Source organism: Aptenodytes patagonicus, chromosome 11 (genome assembly GCF_965638725.1).
Source record: "Aptenodytes patagonicus chromosome 11, bAptPat1.pri.cur, whole genome shotgun sequence".
NCBI lineage: Eukaryota > Metazoa > Chordata > Aves > Sphenisciformes > Spheniscidae > Aptenodytes > Aptenodytes patagonicus.
Window position 1 is genome coordinate 22,756,163 of NC_134959.1, and position 20,512 is coordinate 22,776,674.

Consider the following 20,512-nt stretch of genomic DNA (forward strand, 5'->3'; position numbering starts at 1 on the left):
TCCCTCCCCACGGGATAGCAAGGGCCCAGCAATGCGGGGGCAAAGCCCTTCGGGGTGCCAGGGGTGCGGGGTAAGGCAGAACCCACACGTAGGGGCTGGTCATTGCCCTCCACAGCCCTGGGTGACAGAGGAGAGCAGGGCAGCGCTGCCGCGGGAGGCAGCCAAGCAGCGGGCTGGCACCAGGTCCTATCTTGGGGGTGTTTGTACTCGTGATGTGCAAATGCCAGCCGGGGGGACGGACAGGAAGATCCTCTTGATGCCGTGGCGCAGGGCAGAAGAGGAGAAATGGTGCATAACTTTTGTCCTGCAGCTCCCTCCGGGCCCACAGACACACCACCTGAGGCTGCTGCTCTGCCAGGCGAGGTTTATTTACAGAGTAGCTGTACAGGGCACAGCAAGCCAGCAGGGACGCAGCCCCGCTTCCGACAGCAGCTTTCTAGGGATTTTCCAAGCACCCTCCCCACAAGGAAATCATTCCTTTTCCCTTCAACAGAACGGTCCCCATCGCCACCAGGAGAGAGCCAGGGCTCAGGATTTGTAGGACTCCAGTAGCTGACCCTTAAACTGGTGGCACAGAAGGAACGCAACTGTGCCCAGCAGCACGGGCAGAGCTCTCTCTGCTGACCCATATTTGAACCACACCACAACAGCCCCCAAATTTCCTGACCTGAGGCCTCCCGCAGGGCAGCAGAATGAAGGGAGGCGGGAGCTAGCACAAGCTTGTCCCTCAGACAAGTATGTGTTTTGAGAAATAGTGTCACGCTGCTCTCAACGTGAGAGATTCCTCTGCTGCCTTGTTTCTGCTCACACAAAAGGATGGCAGCTCTTCTTCCCAGGCCCAGGAAAGCCCTTTGCACCAAGGAACACGAGCAGAAGGGCAGACATCACCCCATCCCCACACCATCTAACAGCCAGCCCGCCCCAGGGCAGGACCTGGGCAGGCTCCAGGGCTGCAGCCGTCCTGCCGTTACCTCCAGCGCGGTGCTGACCCAAGCACTGACCGACTACAGGCGCAGCCGCTTGATATCCTCGCTGCGGAAGTCGATTCGGAGAGCCAGCACCTGCCGGACCTCGGCAGGAGTAAGGCGCCAGGTGAGCGGGCCGGAGTTTGGGCCCCAGTAATCCAGGATCTCCGTCACCTGGAGAAAGAGGAGAGCTGCAGGAGACAACTTGGCAGCAACCGCCCTCGCAGGCAAGTTCAAACTCTGGCTACAGTCACGGTATTTCCTGCCACTCACGCCTGCAGGCAAACACCCATCAGGCATGGGGCAACTTTCCCAGCTGCTCCGTACCCCGTAGGTGTGACAACGTCTGGATGAGCCCAGTAAATCCACGTGGAGTCCAGCTGGGGCTCCCGCGATCCCCCAGTGAAAGCAGACAAAGCGCAGCTCACCCTTTCCAGGTTGAGGATGGTGGCCATCTGGGAAAGACGGGCAAACTTGTCGCGGATAGTCCAGGTGGTGACTGTGGTGAGATAGGCTATGAGAGACCTCAGCTCCTTGTCAAACTGCAGACCGCCAAGCTGTGGGGACCGGGGGAGCTCTGTTAACTCTCCCAGCAGGCCCAGGGTTTGTGCCAAACACACAATTAACGAAAGTTACAGGGGAGCAGGGGGAGGAACCCGAGCAGGAGGGTTCCAGTTAGACCATTTATTGCAGGTTAAAACTGGCTTATGTTCAGACCTGCCTTAAAAGCCAGCCCCCTTATTGATGCAAGCTCTTCCCAGCCCCATCACAAACTACACTTTCTCCCTGTGTGTGCTAACGCAAGGTCTCCCCCTGAGCTGGCCGCCAGTGGTGGCAGAGCTTCTTTGAGTGTAAAATCTGCCTCTGCCCTGCCCCATCCCTTTACTGAGGGTTTCCTGGTAGAAGGTTGGCAGTCAAGCCAGACTACAGGGGAGAGGACAGTGTTCCGCTTACCCTGCTGAAGGTGGATTTGAGCAGCACTTTCTCCAGTTCGATGGCTATGAGACTGGTCATAAGACCAGTGAGGGTATCGTAAATCACTGGAGACAGTCCAGCCTGGAAGCAGAAACCTGTGTCATTCTTGTCAGGAACAACTGAGCAGAGGTCCACAAAACCCACGCCTATGAGAGCTTTCAAATAAAGACCCATCACTTGCAGGCTCAGCGAGTGGGAGAGCGCCACAGAAGTGATCCACGTACGTGGGGCTTGCAAGTAGGCTTTGAGAATTGCAGGAGAAGGGGGTGACTGGGTCTCTAAGAGCCCTGCGAGGCACCGGAGGACATCACTGTCCGTCGTTCCCCTGAGCAGGGGAAGAGTTGGGAGATGCCACGTGGAGGTCTGGCCAAAGCCTGGCAGGCTGCCACGTCCCTCCCTCCCTCCTTCCCTCTCTCTCTCTCCCCCTCACCTTGAACTCTGTCATCTGCTGTTCCAGATTGACGATGAACTGCTGGACCCAGGGATCATTAGCTTCATAGTCGCTGAACTCCTCCTGACATTGAAATACAAAAAGGGTTGTTTACGTGGCCTGCTGTGAACAGCAGCAAAGCAAACAGCCCAGAGGACAGGAAGGGAGGTCCCTCCTGGAGCAGCACTGCACCCCTTCCGTTTTCTCAAGCTCCTCTCGAGTGAAATGACCCTTTCCAGGCTGGGATGCAGAGCAAGTTCTGGGTATTTTACTGTTGCTCTGTGCCGAGGAAACAGTGGAGAACTGAGGGGAATGAGACAGCCGTTGCTCTGACTGTGCTGCTGAGCAGAAGATGGAGAGCGCAGAAGTACGGCTGGAAGCAGAGAACGCTGAGCCTTACCTCCTCGATGTTGTGGGAGACGGAGAGGAATAGGTTGATCCAGGGCTTCACCTGGGGTTTGATGGCTGTGCTGTTCAGCTCGTTGAGACCTTCCTGAGGGGGACAGGAAGAAGATAGAGTGACTGAGCACAGCTAACGTCCAACGGCACACACCTTTACAGCCAGGCTGTCTTGTGCTGCCTCCCATCCTCACTGCAAGCTGGGGAAACCGACCCACAGACTTGCACAGGAAACTGAACCCAGAAGTCCCAGATCCCACACTCTCCCGGTGCTGGAGGGCTCTGAGGACATCCGTGACAAGAAGAGGAAAGATGTTGGCCCAGAAGCTGCCGTCGTGTTTACTTGCAGCCTGGTCTGAAGGGCTCGTGCTCCTCCCTGCCCCCCCCCCCCCCCACCCACACAGCTACAGAGGTTTCCTGGCAGGAGAGAGGCATTCAGTTGACATCCCATCAGGGTAGGGAAGGACACAAACACCAGCCTTTCCACTCAGCACCAGCCAGGAGGATACTGTGATTGGACTTGACTGATGCCTCCCACCTCCAGCGCAGCTTAGCTCAGTAGGAGAAGCTAAAAGGAGGATAAAAGCCATAACCACAGTTAGTTCCCTGAATTAATCATAACCCCGGCACACGCCATCTCCCCCGAGCAGCAGGTTGTCAGCAAAGGCTGTTCTGTCCGCTTCGATGCTAGAGAGCTCTCTGAAAGCCCTCTCCTGCCAACCAGCTCCATTTGGCTCAGCAAGATGTCAAGAAAGCTCACCCAGCATGAAACTATTCAGGTACCGATACTGCCTGGCATTTGATGGAAGTTTTTAACTAAAATTGGCATTTCTGAGCAGGCCCTTTCGGCAGTTGTCCTTTTCCAAGGCAAATTCAATGTGCACGTGACTCAGGCAGCGCAGGAGCTTGCTGCTCAGCCTCTTGATTGCTTTGCAGCCAGTTTTAATACTGCAGTAGAGCTAGACTGGAGAGTTTTACTCCTTACTGATAAGCTCTTTGGTTTCCATACTGACCACAAGCCTCAAGAGGGTTTGCTGACAACACCGGTCTGAAGGCATCTGGCTGCAGTGAACTGCAAAGCCAAACGAAAAATGGTCTGGCCCCTCTGTGAAGTACAAAGCTGATGGCAAACCTGGTTCAAAATATTCTCTTTTGCTTGGTTTCTTTCCACAGGAGGTATTAGGTCTTCCTGCTCCTTCCCCTGCCAGAGACCACTGTGAAACTTCAGGGCAACAGGCCCCAGCATGCCACACGAGACAGTGGATTTAGCCAGAGAGCCTTCTGCCGGGGAGTATTTCCATTTGGGAAAGGAGAAAGAAACCTGAGAGAGGAGCAGCTCTTCTCTACCAACAGCCTGTCATCAGCGTTACCTAGTGAAGCTCTGGACAACTTGAACACATGCTGTGCCACGAGGGAGAACAGAGGAGATGGAAATGCTATTAATATTTCTTCTCCTGAAAATGCTGAACCAACTATGACTCTGTGCTGAGCGAGGACAAATGGAGCAACGTTCCTCCTGGCTCTGCAGCTGCTTCCAGTGCTTTTTATGCAGCTGCCAGCTGGTGCGGCTGTGCAAACAGGCTGGATCTGTTTCCATGCCTCAAAGCTGACTGATTTACTCCCTCCTGCGCTCCTACCCAGCACTCCCGGAGTCAGACGTGGCCCAGGCCTTGGGCTGAAATGATTCCTGCCTGAGCTCTCCCTGAAGACACTGGCCAGCCAGTGTTGGAGGCCAGCAGCAACTCGGCAAGACACTCACCTGCAGCAGGTCACGAAATTTGTTGGAGACAGCAGCCATGTCAGAGAGGCAGCTGTCAATCTTGGCCTGCGCTTGCTCACCCCCAAAGCCTTGGCTAAGCAGTTTGCTGCAGTCGCTCTGCAGGGAAGAGATCCACGAGCAAGTTGCAAATTAATAACCCGGACAGTTTCTATCCCCTCACGTTGCTGAGCTCTGGCTGCCCACCAGCACACCTGCAGGCTAGGACAGGTGCCAAACTCTTGCCCCTGTGAAGGCAGAGGCTGCTGGCTCCAGCTGGGGAGAGGACAGCAAGAATGGGAGCCAGGGGCTATCTAGCCCAGCACCAGAGAACCACAACCTCTCAATGATGCACGTTTTATTCCACTGGCTCCCGGCCTGTGCCGGGTTGATCAAGCTGGAGGAACTGGTATTTCCAGCTGCTGCTGATGTATCAGCTGGAGATTGCTCTGCCAGCTCAAAACTGCTTTCCTAAGGCTGGAGGTCAAAGACCTCAGGAATTTGGGCATAGCGAAGTCCAGATGGTTTATTTGACCCCCCCAAGGGAGGATATTACAAATTTGATTATGGAAAAAAACAGTAAAGAATCCAGACCGCACCTCCAAAGTCTTCTTTAGGGTCATGATGTTTTCACTGCAGACTTCCACATTGTTTAAGGTCATCTGAAAAAAAAAACAACAAAACAAACCCAAGTAGAATTCATTGGAATTTCCCAGCACCTCAGCCCCAAGTCCCTACATTTTCTCCATGTAGCTCACACACTACAGGCTGAAATGCAAATATTTAAGGGGACAGAGATGCTACTGTGTGATCAAAGCACTGCAGATTCACGGAGCTGCATGAAGCTGAACTACAGTAACGGAGCACGTGTGCTGAACCTGCAGTTAGTACAAAGCCTGAGTTAGTTTACGCCACTTCTCCTCCTCGTTCTGTCCACAATGTTGCAGTGAAGCCCTGGTTGTGGGTCACTGGTGGAAAAGAGGATGTGTGACTGTGTCATGAAGAACAATAGACCAGGAGTGGCTGGAGGTGATGGTTTATACGCTGTGTCCAGAGAAGCAGGGGAGGCAGGAAGGCATTTGTATCTAGGCAGGAGGAATCAGCACCGCTCCTGCCAGATGAGTGTCTGTTCTTCACCGAACAGACTGTTCTCTACCTGCTGAAGCTGAACTAAATGTCAGTATAAGGCTGGGGTTTGTGCAGACAGGGAAATGAGGCAAGCTGACAGGTGAATGAGGAATTCCAGTGGGAGAACTGATGTTTTAAGCACTTTGCTTCAAGAAATGCGGAAACCTGTAACCAAGAATTTAATCATAGAATCATAGAATGGAATCATAGAATCATTGAGGTTGGAAAAGACCTCTAAGATCATCGAGTCCAACCGTCAACCCAACACCACCATGTCCATTAAACCATGTCCCTAAGTGCCTCATCTACACATCTTTTAAATACTTCCAGGGATGGGGACTCCACCACTTCCCTGGGCAGCCTGTTCCAATGTTTCACCACTCTTTCAGTAAAGAAATTTTTCCTTACATCCAATCTAAACCTCCCCTGGCGCAACTTGAGGCCATTTCCTCTCGTCCTATCGCTTGTTACTTGGGAGAAGAGACCGACCCCCACCTCGCTACAACCTCCTTTCAGGGAGTTGTAGAGAGCGATGAGGTCTCCCCTCAGCCTCCTTTTCTCCAGGCTAAACAACCCCAGTTCCCTCAGCCGCTCCTCATCAGACTTGTTCTCCAGACCCCTCACCAGCCTCGTTGCCCTTCTCTGGACACGCTCCAGCACCTCAACGTCCTTCTTGTAGTGAGGGGCCCAAAACTGAACACAGTATTCGAGGTGCGGCCTCACCAGGGCCGAGTACAGGGGCACGATCACTTCCCTACTCCTGCTGGCCACACTATTTCTGATACAGGCCAGGATGCCATTGGCCTTCTTGGCCGCCTGGCCAAGAATGAAAAGAGTTCAGTCCCTCCTGCTCCCTTTGTTGCCTTCTCTCCTTGTACAGTGAAAGTCCCAAGGAGCCTCTTCAGCACCGGGTGTTCACAGCAACTTACAGAGAGGGAGACGAGTCAGGGTGAGCCAGCCCCTCTCCAGCGCTCTCAGGGTCTCTGCCCACAGGTCTGCTCAAACAGCAGGGCTGGCTGAGAGGAGAGAGCAGATCCAGAGTTGCTCTCCCAGCGAGATCTCTTCCACAATGCAAGGTTTATACAGCATCCCACCATGGGGAAGGATGTGTTATGCTGCAGAAGACAGGAGCGACGGCCCTTCAAATGCTCTCCAAGGTGTCTCTAATGCTCACTGCCGTGTTCTGGCCTGCTCAAGCATGCGGAGAGTTGCAGTGCTGCTGTTGGGAGAAGGCAACAGGAGGATCTTGCAGGCCAAGCAGACAACCCTACTTTAATGGAAACTCTCTGATCTGATAAGCGAGAATGAAGGAGCCCCGAGCTTGGGCCAGGAAAGTTTCTCATCTAGAGGAAGGTGTGGATGAGACACTCTCCCACCACCTTTGTGCAGAGCCTGTGAAGAACAGGATTGATGGGACACCTCAAAAGAGCACAGACTCTTCCCCAGCCTGGAGGGAATCATCATCGCAGCAGCCTAAGAGGCAGTCACAGGATCATACTTGCACAGGCCTGGCATGGAAGCCCTACAAACATAAGGTGAGGTAGAAGCATCTACCAGACATCCAAAGTCAGGCCACCCACTACGCCTGAACGGGTTTTCAGATTCTCTGAACGTGACAGTCGCACCAGTCCTGTTCCCAAGAGCTCCCCATTGTCTTTCCCCTCACCCCAACTCATTCTACACCAGAACAGCCACCAAACCCACCAGAAAGGACTGCTTGGCCTCATCAGTGCTTTCAATGCCTTTGGTATCGAACTTGCCCTGCTGCAGGCTGCTGTGCATGATGTTCACGGCACTGGTCACCCCTCTCTGGAAGTCCTGGAAGGTCGTGGCTGGAAAGCCCTGCTTCAGCTTGTTGTACAGAACTTCCCTATGGGGCAAGCAGAACATACCAGGGCTTAGAGCAAATACCGCAAGCCGCAGCAGAATTGTGCTCTGTGACAAGGGACAGCACCCTGGCTGAGCTGTGACCTGAACAAGGTAAGTGGAACGTCACAGGGACAAAGGAGGGCTGACAAATATCTCCTGACAGCATCTAAAGGACACAAGGCTGAAATAAAAGCACAACCACCCAGTTTCTGAGCTTTCCCCAAAATCCTGCCTGCAGCTGTCTGCTGTCTTCAGTCACAGTTCCCCACTCCCACGTTGGGATGAAAAACAGGAGCAGGACAATTTCTGCAGGCTCACCCCAAGTTCAAGTTACTAAGCAATCTCACAGGCAACCCAGAGAACAATTAGGGGTGACCGTGTACCATCAAGCAGGGTAGCACTCCAACACTACATGGTGACTCGGTCTCATAGGGATTTTGGGCCACGAAGTTGCTTTTTTCTCTTTTATGTCTGTTTGTCCTACAGGTGACCACCACTACTGTGAGAAAAATACGCCCAGCTCCAGCTTCCCACACCACACCTGATGCTGCTTCCCAGGAGCAGCTTCCATGGAGATGACAAACCAGAGGTTCAAAGGCGGAGAACACAAGGAAGACCATCTGACAGCAAACACTGTTTGCAGAATGCGAGGTGGAGGCAAGTTACAACGAACCTGGTGTATTTTCATTACCTGAAGTCAGACTCCAGCTCGGTGGTGGAGTGGTTGATCATGGCACAGAGACAGTCTATGCTGGAGCTGGACAGAGCACGCCCAATGCACTTCTTCACGATATAAAACACGTCATCCACCATGCTGGAGGTGAGCTGGCCCTTCTCGTAGCTGTCCATGGCAACAGCCTGCAAAGAAAGCTGTCTCAGTGCCCTGAGCTCAGCGAGCGAAGGTGCCCTCTCAGAGCAGTGCTGTGAGACCCAGCTGCCAGCCTGCCCATTTCACCCTGAGCTGAACCATGCCATGTGTGGGCTGGCACCACTCATCCTAGTTTTCAGTAGCCCGTAGACCTGGAAGATCTGGCTCTGGAAGATACTCAGGGGTATGTTTGGAGTCAAAGTTCAGAAACAACCACTTGCTTTTCAAAGCCAAGGGAAACAAAAGACCTTCCCAACAACTGCAGACCTGCCACGTACTCATCTCCCTCCTTAGGGATGCTCAGCAGAAGACTGTGGAGCACACGCAGAGGTCTCAGCCGCTGGCAGAGAGCGCAGGCTATTGCAAGCGGTCTGAGCCCTACCTTGTTGACAGTCTCCCTCATGAAGTATTCCTCCATGGTGATGTAGTAGCCAATAAGCTCTTGCATGGTGCGGCTCAGCAGACAGTTGTTGAGGAGCTTGTCCAGGTATTTTTGATGCTCTACAGAACACAAGAGAACCATCACCAGGGACCAAGTGCCAGAAAGCAGTTCCACCTAATCCCCTTGCTGCCTGTCTCATGGGTACCCAACGGACACACACCTGCAAAGCCCAATCTGGAATAAATCACAGGCCTCAACTGTGGAGCTGAAATTGCTGAGCTGACTTTTGCAGGTGACAAAAGTGATTTCCAGAGCTCCACAGAGTACCAAAACCCTGAGCCTGTTTTCCCTGTGGCCCCCACCTTTAGGATCTGTGCCTGCAGTGACCAAAGGGCCCTCCCTCTCTTTGGGGACCTTGTTTATTATGCTCTGCAGTCATTCCTAATGTTGATTTCCCTGTTAGAGGGAACAACCAGTGCTGAAAACAGGTTTGGGGAGGCCAGGCTACACGATCCTCTTCCACAGAGCGCTCCCAAAGCGTCTTTGCAGATCCTATGTCACTCTGCTCTGCCACTAACTCAGACATATCTCCACTTCTGGCTGCAAGGAGCAGAGAGCCTGCAGTGTTGGTATTCAAGGTGTTACCTTGCTTTACCTCCTCTGAGGCCATGGAGTCTCCCACCTCAAAATCGGATATTATTCGTCTCTTGATGAACCTCAAGTAGAGCTCACTGCGGGCGTTCATCAGAGTGACTTCTGTTAAAATAGGGTCAAGTTCCCTGGAAGGAACATAGCAAGAATCAAGGTAGCAAGACTACGGAAGGAGAGGCACTAATTTAACTCAGTTAAGTAGTGTGTTCTCTGTTCTCTTACTATGAGATCAATACCGCCCCTTTCCATCTGTGCCGTCGAGTGGCAAAGCTCAGCAGAATAACTGGTATGTGCAAAGAATGCACATACAATCAAAACGCCCTGAAAAAAATCATTACAGAGAAGCTTTCTTTTTTCCTCATGGATGTGAGAACCACAGTAAAATCACAGCAGTAAGGACTGCAAGACTAAGCAACCTGCTATAACTTCAAAATTAGCCCTGTTTTGAGTGGGAGGTTGGACTAGAGACCTTCAGCAGTCCTTTCCTACCTCGGTTTTGCTATGATTCTGTGAGCCCTACGTGGCCAGTGTCAGAAATGCCTGGTCCCTGCCATATACGTGCTTTTGTGCACAGATTCATGTGTTTCTCTGAAAATGATGAAGAATCTGTTTAAGCTCAACAGCTCAGGAAACGTGAGACCAAAAAAGCATGTGACAATGCAGAACAGAGTGTTCAGATCAGAGATGACTATGAAAAAAAAAGACTGTCACATCAGCAGCTTTTTCATCAGCGTGCACAAAAGAACTTTAAAAATCCTGCTCAAAGCCTCACAACACACAAGTGGGACAAGGAACCATTATCTTTATTTTACAGATGAAAAAGCAAAAGCTCAGAAAACCTGGGATGCATGCACAGTTACTCAGAGCAAATAGTAAGTGGATCTCTATATTACCACTGAAATAATTAGTCATGCAGGCTCACAGACAGATCTTGCTCGAGGAACGTAAGTTTTCTTTCAAGGCGTGTTTAGAAGTCATGCAATGCCAGAAGGGCTGGGTGCACTTTCAAATGGCCTTACTGAAGGGCTATGCAAATACTTAAGAAGAAAAGGAGCGAGATGATTGAAAGCGCGTCGGTTCATTAGCAAGAAACTGATGTTACAGAGTTGCTGCAGCAGCAGTACAGATTAAATAAGACCCAAAGATTTACTCCCGATTCTGTCACAAATTATCTGCCCAGGATGCTGCTCCATTTCGTGGGCTCCAAGGACCGTACTCTGACCATCAGAAGGTAGTGGGCACAGGCAAGTAAAGTCTCACTCCTTCATGTGCAGTGATACTGCCAGCCCTCCAGCAATGTTTAGGGCCAAGGCTTAAAAGTAACGAGTAAGCAAAATGAAGCACCACCACAGAAGCTGCCTTTATAAAAGGGCAGTGAAGGGCACCTAACAATTGGATTTTATGCTTTAGTAGCCACAAAGCCTCTGGAAGACCGGGAGAGTTATCTAAATGCTAAGTAGTGTTAATTGACAGCTCAAGAGTGGAAGGTTAGAGAGCAAAAAGAGGTTTTGTTTTGTACCTTGGTTCAATCTTCTCTGCAGAAGAACTTCTCATCATGCTATTCTGAACTTGCTGGAACTGCAATCACAAAAAAAGGGAGATTCATCAAAGTCTTTGATGATGACTTGGAATTAACAGCCGCTTCTCGTGCCGTAGCCTAAGGAGATGCTTACTCAGGGGGGCGATAGGAATGCTTTGCAGGAAGCACTGCCAGAGAAGGGAACCGCATCAGTTCACCTCCTCCTCCAAGACAGAGCTCAGCCTGCCAGGAAGGGCGGTGGGATGGGAACTGTAACAAGAGGCACCAAGGTATGTGACCATGAGACAGTTACAGCAGCCCTGCATCTAACAGACAGAAGCAGGAACAAGACAGTGGGGAAGGTGTGCTGAAAGTGCCCCACAGACTTGCAGAGCAAAGAATCCTGTGCCCAGGGTCCATTTACCATGCTCCCAGTGAATCCTTCTCTGCAACAGAAGGGGTAGCTACAGGCTGGACCCCTTCAGCCATCAGCACATATATGGAATAAAGCAAGGTTTCTCTCAATACGCAAGGTCAAACTTTGCCACCCCTATGGCAGTCAGAGCCCCACGGAGCTGGATGGAGGCCACAGTTGGCTGCGTCAGGCAGCATCACACCCCTCTTACCTGCCTGTGATAGTCCCTCTCTTTGATGAACTTGTCCACCACTTTCTCCACCTGCCGGTCGCACTCCACTTGCAGGTGCTTGATGAGGGTGTACAGCCTCCCCGGCCCGTAGTAGGTCTCCACGATGGGCTGGTGGGTCTCCACAATGCGAGCAATCCCTGTAGGGAGAGGGGAAGCGCAAGAGAGAGACTCAAGCAGGAGTTCCCATCCAGTCTGGACCCAGAGCAGAGCTACGCAGGTCCACAGACGGGACCTAACAAGGGATCATTCACTCCCCAGATAAACAGTTTAGACTGTCCAGCCACTCTCTAGCGCCTCACTGAAGGCCTGTCATTACCACCCCTCATTCCATGGCATCTTCTCTCTGCATATAACACCTTCCATCCTCTCTGCTGTTTATTGCAAGGCTGCGGTGCAAATCTCCTGGAGTAGAAGCCATCTCTCTTCCTAAAGAGAGCTCCTGCCATGTGTGTCAGCTGCCCTCCCACCCAGCAAGATACAAGGTATGAAGGTATGAAGCTTCCACAGGAGAAAGCTGCACGAGCTAAACCTGGCAGGGGGCATAACTGCCATCCAAACCCAGTCTCAGCTTTCAGCACCTGCCAGGTTACAGGAGAAGAGCAGCGCTAGGAAAATCAGCCTAGGGAAAGCTCTGCTCTTATCTGTCACACAGATGCCCGGGAGAGCAAGCATTATTAAAGGCAAGACCTCCTTGGAGAAAAAGCTCATCTCCAAGGAGGTACCTCTACAACATTGCTTTCTTCTCACAAACTCTCTACTCCAAGAGTTAGCAACGCTCCCCCTCTTTTGATGCTACCACCAAGAAAGCCTCGGCGGCTCTAAGGACCTTCAATAGCAGCAAGGGTGCCAGGCTGGGAGAGTGACTTGGCAGTGGTACAACCTGGAATTATAGCAGACTTAATAGAGAAGATGGTTAATCGCCATGGGACCTCAATTACTGTCTTTGGCGACATTCCCACAGAGCATTCCTATTCCCTTCTCTCCCTTCCCTCTCTCCTTCCAAGCTCCCGTGGTCCTCCTTGAAGAGCCAGGCCTGGAGGCGTCAACAGCTGCTCAGTCTTAAGGGATCTGATTTGTTTGTCTGGAGAGCTGCATGTCTGAAGAAACCTTCAGGGAATACCCGTTTGTTTTGAGGATGCAGAAAACAGGAAGAGCCTGATTCCTGGAGGAAGCCAACAAATCCTTTGCAAATCCACTTTGTGCCTGCACAAGCTGTACGTAGGAAAGCTTGCTTATTGCAAGGCCCTCTCCTGGCTGGGAAAAAGTCTATTAGTTGCGTCCCTGTCCCTCTAGCCTGACACTCCATAGCTCAAAGGGGAAGGAGGCATTTTGTGATCTCCTGGAGCTAAAACTAAAAGCATTTAAACTGATGGACAATCTCATCATGGACTACTTTCAATCCATCAGCAAAGAGGAAAGGAAGATTACCTTCGAAGAGGAGTGTCAGGGTGTCCGCAAAGATGACAGCAGCTCGACGGTCACTCATGTCTGTCCCCATCACCAGCTGCAGGTTCTCTTCTGCTTTGTTGGCCACCTGCGTGACAACAGGACCAGTCAGCTGGTAACACTCAAAGATACTCTTCATCCCACAGGGTGGTCCTCTGTCCCTTGCCCTACAGAGCTTTTGCTGGCCTTCCCATTGCAAGAGCTATTGCTGTTGCTCCTCCTTTGAACGGGGATCTTTTCCTCTCTTCTGGAAAACTCAAGGATCAAGGAGCGGCAGAAACTTATTCTTCTTTTTCCAGGCTCCCTTGTATGAGCTTTAAGCAAGCACAAAGAGCAAGACACAGAAGGAGAAGCCAGGCAGCCAGCGGGATCTGTATTCAGACACCAGAAAGCCCATCCCAGGATGCAAAATGCAGGGAGAGAGATGCACCAAGGCCAGTGCTGGTTTCTAAGATTAACAAGCCAGAGCCAAGATCTCCTTCCACAACATCTGTTGACAGAGGCTGGGTTTTGCTTTCCCCTAGGAGACCAGACAGGTCACAGTATGTTTCACAGAACCCGTTACCTGCTTGCAGAGGTACTCCGAGAACTTGCTAAGCCCCTCTTCATGTAAGCCTAGCAGAGGAAAGATCTTGAAGAACCTTTCCACCTGGGGCAGGTCTCCCTGCTTCATAGCTGTGTCGAATTTCTCTGTGACAATTGTCTTCAGGCACTGCTCTGCTTCCTGCAGGAGCTTCAGGTTGGCATCAATTATGCCCCCTGGTCAAAAGGACAGACAAGAAAGGGAAAAGTGACAGCACAATGTTACTACTGTTTCAAGAGCTAATTTTTTTTTCCCCAGGAGAGAGACTAACACTGTGCAGCCCTAGGGTGAGAAGGCAGAAGACACACTGGAATTCCCCTACAGGCAAAGAAAGATAGGTATGTGTGTGATGTACACACAGCTGATGTCGTGGTCTTGCATGGAGGATGCGAACACATCAACTGGGACATTTCTTTTAGGGATCAGGCAATTTACTCCTCCATTTCCAGTTGCTCTGCTTGGTAGCACACCGTAACACTGCAACAGTTCTCCCTGACAGAGCCTTCTCCCTCACTTCTTTTGTCCTGAACATTTTGTCCTTCACCTAGTTAGCACCTGAAATACTACTAAAGCTGTGTGCCCGGAACTCTCCTTTCAATTAATGATAATTCAAACCTAATAACACTTCAAAAACGTTCATCTCTATGTTACTCTATAATATACTAAGATCTTTGGCTAGCATTAGATCTTCTTTTTTGTCTATTGGGCTGAGGATATCTGCCATGGGAAATCATGCAGCCTCTAGTTATCTACCGGAAAGGTGACTTACCAGCTTCTCCCTAGGAACAGTACTTACCTTCCTTGCCCTGACGACTGAGCTCAATCACTGATTTGTCCAGAGACAGATAGCGATGGATATGAGCTGCTGCTTGTTCATAATCTTCATTTCGCAGGGCTGTTTGAACTCCATCCATGCAGAACTTCAGGTCAAGGATGTCGTCAGCTCTTTGAATGGCCTGATAGAGTCGATTCTGCAAGAAAGGCAACCAGTAAGGCTTCCTGCTGCAGGCTGGACCAGGGAAAGAGAATTATGAGGGGAAGACAGCATGGGGGGGGGGAGAAGGAAGAAACAGACCGATGCGATACTTCTCTACACGATAAACAACTACGTAAGCAGAAACCCCAAACTACTTAAAAAGTCATAAGGCCAATGGCTCCGAAAGAGGAACGGCATTTATCTGTCAAAACTCAGATTGAACCCAGAGGCCGCACTCCGCTTTAACGAACATGCAGAGACACAACCACACATTATCTGTTTTGATTTAAGCAGTTGTGCTGGGCGCCGGGACTTGACGCCTCTTAGCCTACCACTGTACAAAGAATATGACAGCCCAGATTCCTGACCACTCTTGGGTGACAATGACCATCTCCACTGTCCTCAGCGCTGCAACAGTTGACAAAAGAGCGCTAACGAAGACCAACCTCAGCTTATTCGCCATATTCTACCAGAAGCTGCAGGGACAGAAAGGGATGCTGGAGCACCAGCCGCTATATGGAATAGCATATGCATTATTTACTCTGCAGCATCCAGGAGCCCAGCAAGATACCATTACCTAACAGCTCTAGAAAAATGCTAAAACAAAGAACGAAGCAGTTTCCAGCCCACTGAGAAAAAAGCACATTTCTCTATTGTGCTGTGAGCACCCGAGCAGACAGAATATGGCTTGGCAGTGGCAAGTCCCAAACACTCCCTCGGTCCAGTCACCTTGGCAAGGTCAAGCTGGCGGACTTTACTGCTGACGTTCTCGGCCAGGTTACAGGTGAAGGTGATCATCCCCGCCAACTGCTGGGCATCCCCCTCGATGAGCTGCAAATTAGGGCTGGAAACAAGCGAATTGAACATGAGATGCAAATATTAAGTGGATGGTCTGCAACAGCAGGATGGTTCTTCCTCCAAACCCAAATGTTTGTCTTGTCAGCAACAGTATCTCTCATTTCATGCCCCTCCTACAGGAGCAAAGCATCAAAATCAAACAGACTGCTTTGGAAGAGGCTGCACAGCCAGACTAACGACTCTCTCGCTACCAGACAGGGCATGAACGAGCCATCGAGGCTTTATGATACTCCCCACTTCTGAAGTGGAAGATGAAGTCTGTAAACTTGTGCTCCAAGCTTCTACTAGACATGAGGCCACTTAGGATGACTTTCCAGACTGCCTGCACAAGCTCACCACGAAGAGGCAGTACTATTTGTCCACACCTGTAAACAGCCTGACACAAGACATCTGACCCAAGCGTTGATGCTGAAACCTGACAGTCTCTGGGTTGAGACCTTCAAAGAACTGCTCAGCCTGCGCCAAAATGGGTCCGTCTGTGGGAGGGCGCAGCAGTTCCCTCTGTTAGTGCTGCTGAGAAGAACCGGGCGCCTGGGGATGAGGATCCAACTACTGTTCCCTACCACAAACTGATTTAAAGTCTGACATTTTCTGAGAATGAATGTGCTTCCCTCACAACGCTGAAATGAATTTTCACGTCATGCAGTAAGCAGGGAGATACTGAACAGTGCGCAGAAGCAGAAAGAAGGGGAAAGGGTGAGGATCACTAACCCCATGCGATGAAGTGCAACCATCTTGTTCTCTACAGTGCTTTGCTGTTCCAGGAGGGCATCCAGCTCTTCCTGCACGACTTTCTGAAAGAAAAGGATGAAGGAAGTTTTGTGTGCCTTCAGCTCTCCTCTGGGCCAGCGACTTATCACAGACCAAGTGATACACATCCAAGTCAAGGACATGCAGCTAGCACAAGGTGTTCGCGCTTCCAAGAGCTCATATGACAAGTAAATCCTTCCTAAGCTCTCATTTTAATCCTGTAAATATTTATATTCAGGCCATTTCGAAGCATCAGTTATGGAAACCTCATCACACAACTTTTAAGTCAGATAACCCACAAACTCCTCCCCTGGCCGAGCTTTCCATGCACGAGGACCCTGAATCTGCAAGCTGCCCGCGATTCAGGGACTCCAGTTCCGCGGGGGCGGCACCGCCGCCCCACCGGGCCCGAGGGACGGCTGAGCCCCTATTTAATCTCTCTGAAAAGGATCCGGACGACTGGGGGAGCCGTGGCAGCGAGGCACCCGCTCTCCTTGCCACCACAGCAGCGGGCCGGAGGGGGCTGGAGCAGCGAACGCCTCCGGGGTGCCGCGTCCCGCACCCCCCGGACCGCCCCTGCCCGCCCCGCCGTAGCCGATCGCCGCCGGGGGCCCTGCGGCCGCCCCACCGAAGGCCCCGCCGCCTCACGGGCCCGCCCCCCACACACCTCCTCCTCACACAGCCGGCTGTAGGCGGCCTCCAGGTCCGCCAGGTCGGTGAGAGACTGAATCCGCTCCATGGAGAGGGCGGAGGCGGCCAAGCCACCGCCCTCCCCCCCCGGCGCCCTCGGGCCCGGCGCCGTGGCCGCCGCCATCTTGGGATGCAGCTGACGCGTGGATACCGCCGTGAGGCCCATCGGGGCTGCCCGAGGTGGTGCCTGAACGTTTGCGGCCGCTCGGCTCGCCTGGCAGCGCGGGAGGCTCACGCTCCCCCGGCGCTCTACGCTAGGAGGCGGCTGGTCTTTTTTTTTTTCCGAAGGCTCTTGGTACGGGGAGCGGCTGCCATCGCCCCGCGATCATTCAGGCGCCGCTCCGGGCAGCCTCCCCCGCCACACGGCGCGCGCGCGCGCGCCGGGCCTCGCAGAAAGCCCCTGCGAGGAGGCGCGGGAGGGCAGGGCGCAGGCGCGGGGCTCATGGCGGAGCGGGACGGCGGCGCGCCCGCCTAGGCAGGAGCAGCATCCGCCGCCATCCGCCTCCATCTGCAGGGTAAGGGCGGCCCGGCCGCGCCGCGCCCGCCCGCTGGAGGCCCCTCGGCTGGGGAGGCGCAGTGTGGGCCGCCATTTTGGCGGAGGGAGCGGTCGCAGGCCCGAGCGCCGCGGGCCCCTCGGGGCCGGGCCGGGGGGGCGGGCCGGGCGTTGATCCGTGGCCGGTTCCCGGAGCCTGCGGCCCTGCTCCCCGCGGGGCGTGGGGAGCCCGCCCGGGATGCGGGGCGGTGCTGGGCTACGGGCTTCGGCAAGACTCGGGGCGGCCGACGGCCGGTTCCCCTGGCCCGCGGCCTGCGGCGGCCGGCATGCGGCTGGGGTTCCCTCCCGCGTTAGCCCCGGGGAAAGGAATCTGCTCGGGTGCTCGCCCCAAGCTGTTGTGGGTGGCTTGGCTCGCGTTAAACGAAACGGCGAGATCGGCGAGGTGTAACGGCTGCAGGGCACCTTCAGAGGGATTTGCTAACTTTGTTTGGTTTCTGAACAAATAAAACCGTGGGAGAAGTAACGAGCTGGAAGTCCTGATCGCAGCACGGAGCTCAGCCGCCGCCCGGCAGCCTGGTTACCTTTGGGAGAGCCTTTTGCCTCGTAGAATTACTAAATACCAAGTAACTTTAGCTGGGCGGCAGTGAGCCGCCTGATGTAAAGCGATACACGCAGACAGGCGAGAGGGCGGTGGTTCTCTCCCTGTGCCTATGGAAGACTTTGTTTTTACAAAGTACGTGTTTTTGTTCTGCGTGTTGCAGGCTGAGTGGAGCTGCCAGAAGGTGAAGCCAACCCCTTGCCAACATGTTTCTCTACAACCTGACCTTGCAGCGTGCCACCGGCATTAGCTATGCTATCCATGGCAATTTCTCAGGTAACTTTCTCCTCCCTTCACGCATCTTGGCTTGAGCTCTTTTGGGTGGTAGAGGGAAAAAGGTGTCTGTTTTAGCATTTGTTAAAACACTTTGGCATTTGTTTGTTACAGCATTTTTTTCACTGGTATATTATCATTTGCTCTTGAGCGTGTTACTTGAGCTGTTGTAATTTGTGGAAGGATCGAGAGAAGTTTGGCTTGATTATCTATAGATTTAATTTAGTATTTTGTCCCCTTTCTGGTCTGTTAAAAGATGCTCAAATAATAGCGACGCCCAACGTGGTGAATAAGCTGCTTTGAATTCTTCCATAGCAGTCATAAAACTCTTTGGCATTCAGTAGTCGTGAAGTTTTATCTTCTTTCTTACGGTGCTTCTTGAAATTGCATGTTCTGCTGTGTTGTTGCTAACTCTTCTTCATGTTTTGGGTTCTTTAGGAACCAAACAACAAGAAATTGTTGTTTCCCGGGGCAAGATTCTGGAATTACTCCGCCCGGATCCCAACACAGGGAAGGTTCACACCCTGCTGACCGTGGAAGTGTTCGGAGTCATTCGCTCCCTCATGGCTTTTAGGCTGACAGGTGGGACCAAAGACTATATCGTCGTGGGCAGCGATTCGGGACGCATTGTTATTCTGGAGTACCAGCCCTCAAAGAACGTGTTTGAGAAGATTCATCAGGAAACCTTCGGCAAGAGCGGATGTCGCAGAATCGTTCCAGGCCAGTACTTGGCTGTAGACCCAAAGGGCCGCGCCGTCATGATCAGTAAGTTGGCCCGTCGGCTTGTTTTCTCCTTATTTTTTTTTTCCTCCTGTCTCAGGGATGTTTGTTTTGGAGCGAGTTTCTGCCAGGTATAATTGGAAGCGTTTCTTCTCGGGCGGTTTGTTAGGCTATGAGATGTGAGAATTGCACAAATTCTAACGCAGGGCCAAAACAATTTGGAAAGAGGCCAGCTTGCCTAGCGGTGTGCGGAGCCCTGAAGTGGGATGTCTGGGAGAGAAGTTGGGGATTGGAGGCGTTGGCGCTACAGCGTAGTCAGTCAGCTCCCATAGCCTGCAGTGATGTTAGGAACTCGTGTCTCTCCTCTGAGACGCATCGTGGAGACAGCTAGATGCGTTTCTCATCAGGCTTCACAGGTAGAAGGACACTTGGGTAACTTTTTTTTATAAGATTTACCATGAGGTGTCTTAGTTACTTGGTACATGAACTTCCTCAGTTGGCCGTAGCCGGCTTTGTGCGATGCTGCTTTCCTGCACGCCGAGAGCAAGGACTTGCAATGATAGGTAGTTTAACAGTGCCCCTTTATATCGGGAACAACAGTAAATAACATCATCTCCTTTCTCACAAGTCTTGTTTTCACGGGTGAGAAGGTAGCACCGTCACAGTCGTGCCATTCACATTGATAGTTAAGGGTGATAAGTGTTTGTTATGTTGTGGATGCTGTGTATCAGGCAAGAATACGTTTTTTTTAGTTAAAATATTTCTGAGGAAAGGTCTCTTCACCAAATTGCTTTAAGTGGCCGAACATCTGGCTGTTTTTTTCAATTTGGTTTTGCTTCCCTGCAGTCTGTCATCTCCTGCGTGGTGGAATGAGTGAGTAGATCTGCCTGTAGCCATTGTAGATTGACTATTGGGTAGATGGACGTAGCCTGACGGGTCAGTCTTTGACTTTAAAGAGCTGGAGTTGTCATTTGTGCTTGTGGCCTGAAGCATGAAAAATGAGACGTTCGAAGTTAATTGGTGGCACAGAGATAAATACCAATGGTGAACTTCAGCAGAAGCAACACTGACATTCTCTTGCAAAGTCTTACATTGGTATTGTGCTGCAGGTGTGACCAGGTTTGATCTCTAGGTGATGTGCTTCAGGTGCTGTTGTCCTTTTCTTGCAGGTGCGATTGAAAAGCAGAAGCTGGTGTATATCTTGAACAGAGATGCTGCTGCTCGTCTCACCATTTCCTCCCCGCTGGAAGCCCACAAGGCCAATACCTTGGTCTACCACGTGGTGGGAGTCGATGTGGGATTCGAAAACCCGATGTTTGCTTGTCTGGAAATGGATTATGAGGTGAGAAGAACTTGATCTCCCTTGGCTGTCTTTTGAGCTTTGTCGTGCCTCTTCTGTTCTTAATCTGTCTGTGGAGGCGGGGAGCGTTGGCTGCTTCTGCCTTGGTGGTTCTTAAATTCTTGCTGTTCAGCTGCAAAAGTGCGTATTTTCTTCCTCTGAACCTTTTTATGTGCATCTCCCAGCAAGCCGCCTTT

The 20,512-nt window shown here is 52.0% G+C and overlaps 2 protein-coding genes across 2 annotated transcripts in view; one reads left to right on the forward strand and one right to left on the reverse strand.

Moving 5' to 3' along the window:
- Window positions 1–350: 350 nt before the first annotated feature.
- Window positions 351–17,016, reverse strand: COG4 (component of oligomeric golgi complex 4). The gene is made up of 19 exons (XM_076349448.1): window positions 16,870–17,016; window positions 16,164–16,246; window positions 15,324–15,438; window positions 14,415–14,589; window positions 13,601–13,794; window positions 13,018–13,123; window positions 11,569–11,726; window positions 10,943–11,001; window positions 9,418–9,551; window positions 8,773–8,891; window positions 8,214–8,380; window positions 7,358–7,523; window positions 5,125–5,187; window positions 4,529–4,645; window positions 2,771–2,863; window positions 2,371–2,454; window positions 1,920–2,021; window positions 1,394–1,522; window positions 351–1,139 (listed from the first exon to the last, which is right to left on the reverse strand). The coding sequence occupies exons 1-19, from the start codon at window positions 17,014–17,016 to the stop codon at window positions 1,005–1,007; spliced, it is 2,346 nt and encodes a 781-aa protein (XP_076205563.1). The 3' UTR covers window positions 351–1,004.
- A 301-nt stretch (window positions 17,017–17,317) lies between these two features.
- Window positions 17,318–20,512, forward strand: part of SF3B3 (splicing factor 3b subunit 3) — a 30,615-nt gene continuing 27,420 nt past the window's right edge. Inside the window, exons 1-4 of the mRNA XM_076349449.1 lie at window positions 17,318–17,407; window positions 18,147–18,259; window positions 18,695–19,021; window positions 20,146–20,318. Of these exons, the coding sequence (XP_076205564.1) occupies window positions 18,190–18,259; window positions 18,695–19,021; window positions 20,146–20,318 (570 nt within the window). The 5' untranslated portion in view covers window positions 17,318–17,407; window positions 18,147–18,189. The remainder of the gene's footprint in view (window positions 17,408–18,146; window positions 18,260–18,694; window positions 19,022–20,145; window positions 20,319–20,512) is intronic.

What these genes read in the sequence shown, in the direction of transcription:
- COG4 (XM_076349448.1), bottom strand. Translation starts at nt 17,016, where the DNA reads ATGGCGGCGGCCACGGCGCCGGGCCCGAGGGCGCCGGGGGGGGAGGGC. An exon ending in AATTTCGTGACCTGCTGCAG is followed by an intron (nt 2,864 to 4,528) that starts GTGAGTGTCTTG and finishes TGTCCCCCTCAG; the next exon opens with GAAGGTCTCAACGAGCTGAA. An exon ending in CCATCCTCAACCTGGAAAGG is followed by an intron (nt 1,140 to 1,393) that starts GTGAGCTGCGCT and finishes CTCTTTCTCCAG; the next exon opens with GTGACGGAGATCCTGGATTA.